This window comes from Entamoeba nuttalli (assembly GCF_000257125.1).
Source record: "Entamoeba nuttalli P19 unplaced genomic scaffold asmbl_2452, whole genome shotgun sequence".
NCBI classification, from domain to species: Eukaryota; Evosea; order Mastigamoebida; family Endamoebidae; genus Entamoeba; species Entamoeba nuttalli.
This window is the reverse complement of record NW_008575333.1, coordinates 1-7,692: the sequence shown is the minus strand read 5'-3', so window position 1 is coordinate 7,692 and position 7,692 is coordinate 1. Positions and strand designations below refer to the sequence as shown.

Sequence of the window (7,692 nt, the reverse complement as noted above, 5' to 3'; positions counted from 1 at the left end):
GCTTTTCTTTTTGACGTTTTTATCGTAAAAATTTGTTTTTTTTTATATTTTGATGGTTCTAACAAGATGAAACTAATATTTAAGAAATAAGCAAAAACTGGATTATTTAGAAAAGAAATATATTGACACTGTAACATTATCTAAGCTTTGTTTGAATAAAGCTAAATCTACTAAATAACGGGCGATATCTTTTTTATTTATTGGTTTCTTAATTCCATTTTCATCAACCCCATTGTAATTATTTGTGTATAAATATTCTCTAACAATGTCAGCACAAAAATCATAAGAAATTACATTCCAAAGACCATCACACCCAATTAAAACAAATTCATCATCTGGACTTCTTTCTATCTGGTTTGTGTCTGCTTCATCAATTACAAATTTTTTTAACGCAATATCACCAATGCTACGAGATACTCCTAGTAGTCCTTCTACTCTCCATCCATGGAAATAAAAAACTTTACCTCCAGCAAGTTCAATTCTTTTTTTTTCAGTTTCATTGTTTGGAGAATGTTTGTTAGAAAGGATCAGCGGTTTATTGTTCTTCTTACAAAACATTATTTCTGTGTCACCAATATTTGCAGTAGTAATTTTTTTATCATCAATAACACAAACTCCAGCAGTTGTTCCTGCATTAATATGAAGAACATCAGCAATAGTTAAGAATCCTTTATTAACTTGTTTAAACGACTCTTTTAATGCAATTTGAATGTTTTCTGGGAAATGAGGATTTGAGACAAGATAATTGAAAATTTTGAATGAACAATAATCGGATGCTGACGTTCCCATGTGACCATCAAATACACCAAACACAGAAATACGTCCATGATGACAAGTTAAAAGTGAATTCAAATCATCTATATAGACACTAAAATCTTCATTACGTTTTCTTGGACCAGTTTCTGTGTGAGAAGAAAAACAATGGTCATTAGGAGATAATGGCTTTGACAAAGGAAAATTAAATTTAGAAAAGACTGTATCTACTTCTTCTATTCCAATGCACTTATCATGAGAATGAGATGGAATGTGTGGTGTTGAAGTTGTTTTAGCAGGAATAAGAATCCAATTTTTCATTGAATAAATTTGATTAATGTCATTATGAAAAGATGGTGGAATAATTTGATCAGTGTAGTGTTGGAGATAACCTGAGATAATCCGGTCTTTAATATCACAAACTCTAATTGCATTTAGTCCTGTTTCGTCTGCTTTAGTAATATTTATAATATCAGAAAATTTTTTTAAAGTTTCATTTCTTTTATCATTAAGGTGAGATGATAGTAGTGGTTCTGTTGAATGACCAATTGAACGAGAAAGCCTTAGCTTAGTACCTGGAGTTACTTTTTTAATTTTTTTAGCAGAAGTTTTTGTAGGTTGATTTAACATAATATTTTCACGAATAATTGTTCTGGGATTTAATTTAATTGGGGTGATAGACCAGTGTATCATTTGACTCAATACATACATGACTGGTTCTAATAACTTAATTGAACTTCTTGTTGAAAGGTGATCATTTGTAGAAATTTTGATAGATTGAGTTTCTGAAGAAAGACATAAATAAAGGATAATTGTTCTGTTAAAAGTATAAAAAATTGGTTGAGGAAAATTAGCAAAAGTTGATGAATGAGAAATTGAGGGGACTGTTGGAAGATAACAAATTGAGTCTAATGCTTCTAAGAATAATTCAATACTTAATAATCCAGTAATAAGATTGAAACGTGTTAAAGAAAAGATATTTAATAAACAATGTTGAATCTTAGTGAAAAGTTCAGGTGTTGGGATATATGTTAATTGACAACCAGTTATTAAAATATTAGTAAAATCAGAATTTATTGTTTGGTGTTCTGTTATTAGTACAACATGAATATCTTTATTACTTTTGAATGACTCATTAACGTAAAATAAAGCTTCTTGATGTTTTACATGAGTTAACGTTTTAGAAAAAATAGTACTACGTATTTCATCATTAATTTCATTTAATACAATATCTCCATCTGAAGAAAGAATTACAATTGTTAATTTATTATGAAATAATTTTTGTTGAATTGCAAAGAGAGCATCTTTAATTGTATCTTGATTTGATACATCAATAAGTATAAGACATTCTGCTAATTCTTTTCTTTTCTCTTCGTTAAATAATGCAATAACACCTGCATGAAAAGTATTTTTTTCTATAGGAATAGTTGGTTCTTCTTTATTTAAAAAGTAACGTTCTGATTGAATTCTATTAACATTTCTAAACATCGCTGAATTTGTTCTTCCAATTTTAAATTCTTGTTTTGGATGAGTTACAAAAACCTCTCTACCATCGTCATAATAAACACAAAATCGATGATTAAGATTAGACAAAATTCTAATAGAAAGAGGATCTTCTAATATACTCTTTCCTTTAAGAGAAACAATAAACAATGAGTTATAATATCCATCAACCAATTCATATTGTCTTGGTGAATAAACAATTGAACGAGTAACAACAAATGTTCCATCAACAGAAACATTAATAGTAGTTTGACAATTTTGATATTCAAAACATGGGCAAACAATATCAAATACATGAGGAACTGTGAAGATGAGGAATTAGAATTATTAATAAAAGTATTAATAAGTTACAACAAACATGTCTTAAAATATTGAGTAAAAGCAGAATAACAAAAATTAAATGTTTGAGTGATTGATTTAATTAATATAAAAGAAATATCAATAAAGTCAATGATAATATAATTTGGATTTGGTACAATAAAAAAACCATATTTCTTTGGAAAAATAATAAACAAATTATTATTTGCTTGTTGAAGTGAAACATTAACTTCATAATTTGTAATAATACCATTTGTAGAACAAAATATTATTATATTATTAATATCAAGACGTTGTATTTCATTAGATATAATTGCCTTATTGACAATACTTTTAAGAAATTGACTTCCATTTTCTTTATTTTGTATGATTAAATGATTAATTTTAGATTGGTAAATCCCGATTTTGGTTGTCATTTGAATATTAAGATTATTTCTATGGAAACTAATGAAAAAAAAACATAGAAAAATATTAACAATAAAAGCTGTGTAGAACAAAAATCAAAGATTTTTCATACTCATAACGTACTTCTTTTGTTACAATCAATCCATTTTTGCTCAATTTCTTTCTATTTATATTTTTATCTTTTTAAGATATTTAAATCAGGAATTTTGTTTGATATTTTTATATTTTTATTTTATCATCAAATAAAAAGGAGAATTTCTTTTTTTTTAATTTTAAAATTTTTTTTAATTTTTCTTATTATTTTTAATTTTTTCTACTTTTTCTTATTTTAGCGAACTCAAATGAACTACAACAATTCAAATGATTTTATTAATTATTATTAGTGTTGTTCTTGGTATTGATACAAGTTCAATGAGAAAGTTATGTCAAAGGAAACAATATGTCTCTGCTTTTAGGTTATTTAAAGAAAGTTTCAGTAAACGTTATTTGAGTCAATCTGAAGAAATTCGAAGAATGGCAATTTTTTCTGTTTGTTTATTTTCTGTTATTTTTTTTATTTTGACTTTGAAAGAGGTTATTGGTGGCAATAATTTATTCACCTAGCAACGAGTACAAATGATAGAAAAATTTAATGCCAAAAGAAAAACAGAAAGTGACGTTAAACTTGATATTAATAATTTTACTGACCTTACAAATGAGGAGTTTGTTCAAATGTATATTGGTGGAAAAAAATGGAATGAAAACGTTAAAAACCAAAACATTGTTAATAATAATTATATTCCTAAAAAAAATAATTATCCTACAATGTATTCTTTATGTGGTAAAAATATTAATTATAACTCAGAAGCTGATGGTAAAATCGATCATTGTAGTCTTGGTGTTGACCAAAAACTTTGTCGTTGTTGTTATGCAGCATCAATAGCTAATTTTCTTCAAATAAAACACCATATTGCTAATGGTGAAAATGTTCAATATTCTATACAACAAATTGTTGATTGTACTGGTGGTAAAACTACAGGGTGTTGTAGTGGAATGTCATACGACGCATTAAACTATAATAGGGTATTTGCTACAAGTGATGTTTATCCATTTAGAGATGCTGAAACCTCTCCAGATTGCCAATCATATACAAGACCAAGTTGTTATACTGTTAAAGAATTCGCTCAAACACTTACTTCATATAAGGAATGGTATGCTCCAACATACAGTGAAATAAAGCAAATTATCTATGATAATAAAGGTGCCATTAGTGGAATTTATGTTCCTCTTAGTGGAGTTGCATCTGAAGTATGGCAAAGTTATTCAAGTGGTATAATAAATGTAAGTTCATATTGTAGTTCTAACAATGGGAATATTTTCACTAACCATATGGTTGTACTAGTTGGATTTGGTTTTGAAGCACAAGGAGAAGGAGTTAATGGTAATTTTGTTATTATTAGAAATTCTTGGGGAACTGAGTGGGGAGACAAAGGTACTGCTAAGTTATCTGCTGACAGTTTATGTGGAATAGGAAATTGTGATGGTGAGAATGTTCCATGCTCTCATCCAACACTTATCACATTGGAGACTGAAGTAGGTCCATCTACTAAACAAGATTATGGTTGTTTACAAAATAAATGTTCACCAACAAATGATTGTGATGGGGTTAACTGTTTAACTAAAAGTTTAGATCCACCACCTAATCATTCTGTTGGAATTGTTATTATCATGTTGGTAACATGTCTTATGATGCTTTTCTAAATGAATTTTTTTTTAAAAAGAAAATGAAAATTTTATTGAAAAGAGTTAATTAAAAACGATCTTCCGTTTGGAGTGATTGATAATATCTTGACTCTCTTTTATCTTCTTGACCAAGGGTATATGTAGTAAGAACAACTAGTAAATAAATACTGCATGAGAAAGAATCAAAAAAAAAATATCAATAAAAACAAACATAAAGCAAAACAGTTTAGTGGATCACAACATAAATATTTTAATGATATAAAATAAGTTTCAACACTAACTAAAACTGAGAATAATAGCTTTAGAATCAAGATTGAGAGATGAATACCAATAGCAATACCAAATTTTAAAAAATACACAAAATACATTTTGTCAATTTTAAGACTCACTTTCAAATTTCTATGAGAATATACTAACCATACTGCTACTCCTCCAAATATTACCAAAACAATAAATTGTTCTATTTATTTAGTTGGATATCATAAATTAATAATAAACAAACGATTAATAATTGTAAATGGAATTGAAAGATATGCCCAACTTCTATTAGGTAATGTTGGGTCACACTCACCTTCTAGAGAAACATAATAAATAAGTTGGGCACATACAAGAATTAAAAACACAGTATTAACAGTGTAAACAATAATTGGAATTATAAATCGATTTTTCATAACTGCAACATTCCCTCCTGAACGATGGTCATAATAATCAAATAAACAAACGGTGAATGCTGTTATAAATAAATAACAACAAATTGATTCTGTCAAACGTTGAATAATATATAAAAAACATGACTGTTTTGATGAATAAAGCATCAATGAAAATACAAATAACATTAAAAATAAATAAGTAACTACAAAAGAATAATATAATGAACGACTTATAGTTAAACGTACTCTGTTATATCTCTTATGTGACATATATAATGTATGAACAAATTGAATAATTACCAATATAAATAAAAATAAATAAATTGCAATACCAGCAATTGATTCATTTGTCATTGGATATGAGTTTTTGGTGTCTGAGGGATATAACATTACAATTTATCAAAAATAATGTTTTCTAGTTCAAATTACTTTTCAAATAAAAACCTTACTTAAAATAATTTTGATAAAATAAATATTTACTCTTCCTTTTTGTTTTGTCTATCAAAACCATACAATTTAGATTCAAAATACTCAATCAGTGCCTCAGGATTCCTGATCTTCAATAAGTCAATTGGATAAACATTTCTTGGTCTGCCATCTGGTTGATATAAAACATGTAATTGCCCTTTTTCATTCCAAATGTCATGAACAACACCATGCTCTTTATATTCTACTCCAATTTTTTTAGGCTTCTTTTGATTCTTTTCAAAGTCATCAACTAAAGCACCGTATTTAGTTCTAATATCATCTTCAGCTTCCCAAGTATTATCTTTGGATGAATAATTCTTCCATTTAACTAGATAACTTGTATTTCCATGAACAATTTTCTTTCTAACAATTCGTTCAACTTCAAATGTATGAGGAATCTCTTCCATAACAATTGGACTAGTAGGTTGATTTTCACTGAACCGATCCATAAAATTATCGAAAGCATTTAGATGATTTCTTGTGTTTGGTCTTCTGATAAGTTCTTTTTTGTGACTTTCAATGTCTTGATCAATTTTTTCGCAAAAAGATAAACTTGATGCAATAGAATCAAAGTCGTTGTTTTTAGTTGTTTTTGTTCGTGGTGTTGGAGGTATTGATAATTCTTTGATTGGATTTTTTTTTAGGAAAGGATAAGTAATTCCAGATTCTTCTCTAAATTCATTATCCAATTGAAGTGTTGTTGATACAAAACATTCATTTAATGGGATGTTCCTGTGGTACAGCAACATTCTACTTACATATAAATATTTCTCTTTGTCCTCTGGAGAAGAACAAATTATAGTTGAACTTGAATTAATTTTTCCAAGCACAATAAGTTCATTTAAATCTTCAACAGAGACTAATTCGTTAAGTTGAGAATCTCCAATCATTGCCCAATAAAGTTTATCATGTTCTGTTGACCCTTCGAAGTATAATAACTTAAGTTGTATTAAAGAATACGTCGTTTGTAATGGTAATGAAAAAGTATTTATTTCAACTTTATTGTTTTTAATAACCGCTTTAAACAACTTGACTGCTTTTGATAAGATTAGAGAAGGTTTTGCTCCATATTGGTTTTGAATATGAGTCATTTCGGTTTCTTGAGAAAGAATAGAACATATTTTGATTGTTAGATTTGGCTCTTGAGGTGGTGCTTCAATAGGATAGTAGTGTTGATCATTATTGATTGACCACTCAATAAGTGGTTGAAACTGAAGTGTAATTAGTGACGATGGAGAAACAGAAACAAGTTGGACTGTATATGGTTTTATTCCATATTCTTGATTATCTACCTTTATTTTTAAATTAAATCCTATTCCTCTTCTACACGAATTTACTATACAAAGTGTTGAATCATGAGAAAGTTGAAATGACTCATCTTTAAAATTACTGTTCACTATTTTGTTTTTATTAATCATAAAGAACTCTACCCCACAAATAATTAATGATTGGTGAGTTTGAACTTTTTCAATAGGAATGACACTGAATAAAATCTTTTTATATAAATCATCTAAATATTGAGCTGCTTCATTTGAAAATTCATTTCCAAATGTTTTTATTTCTTTTTGGAAATAATTAATACTATTTTAGTTATAACCAAGACTCTCAAAACACACTTTCAAAGAACTAAAACAAACGGATTTAAATCAGTATCAAATAACTCCCATTGAAATGTTATGAATTGGTCTTCAAATAATTGATTAGAATCAAGGTAGTCTTTTAGAAATCGAACAGTCCTTTTCTCATTCATTTCTATTTCAATAGCATCACCATTTCCATTGAGTACTTTGAGATTAAGTTTCATTAACCTTTAACAAACAGATTTTAACCTTAAATACTTTTATCTTTTCTACAAAAATGATTATCCTCAAAA

General features: G+C 27.5%; 4 protein-coding genes across 4 annotated transcripts; 1 reads left to right on the top strand and 3 right to left on the bottom strand.

The window, feature by feature from the left end:
• Nucleotides 1-102: 102 nt before the first annotated feature.
• On the bottom strand, nt 103-2,990 carry ENU1_025810 (protein phosphatase domain containing protein; the record flags this gene model as incomplete). The annotated part of the gene is made up of 2 exons (XM_008857146.1): nt 103-2,558; nt 2,615-2,990. The coding sequence occupies 2 exons, from the start codon at nt 2,988-2,990 to the stop codon at nt 103-105; spliced, it is 2,832 nt and encodes a 943-aa protein (XP_008855368.1).
• Nucleotides 2,991-3,594: 604 nt separating this feature from the next.
• On the top strand, nt 3,595-4,719 carry ENU1_025800 (cysteine protease, putative; the record flags this gene model as incomplete). The annotated part of the gene is made up of 1 exon (XM_008857145.1): nt 3,595-4,719. The coding sequence occupies one exon, from the start codon at nt 3,595-3,597 to the stop codon at nt 4,717-4,719; it is 1,125 nt and encodes a 374-aa protein (XP_008855367.1).
• Nucleotides 4,720-5,180: 461 nt separating this feature from the next.
• On the bottom strand, nt 5,181-5,741 carry ENU1_025790 (hypothetical protein; the record flags this gene model as incomplete). The annotated part of the gene is made up of 1 exon (XM_008857144.1): nt 5,181-5,741. The coding sequence occupies one exon, from the start codon at nt 5,739-5,741 to the stop codon at nt 5,181-5,183; it is 561 nt and encodes a 186-aa protein (XP_008855366.1).
• Nucleotides 5,742-5,827: 86 nt separating this feature from the next.
• On the bottom strand, nt 5,828-7,623 carry ENU1_025780 (CHROMO domain containing protein; the record flags this gene model as incomplete). The annotated part of the gene is made up of 2 exons (XM_008857143.1): nt 5,828-7,400; nt 7,457-7,623. 2 exons carry the CDS (start codon nt 7,621-7,623, stop codon nt 5,828-5,830), a joined length of 1,740 nt encoding a protein of 579 aa, XP_008855365.1.
• Nucleotides 7,624-7,692: the final 69 nt, after the last annotated feature.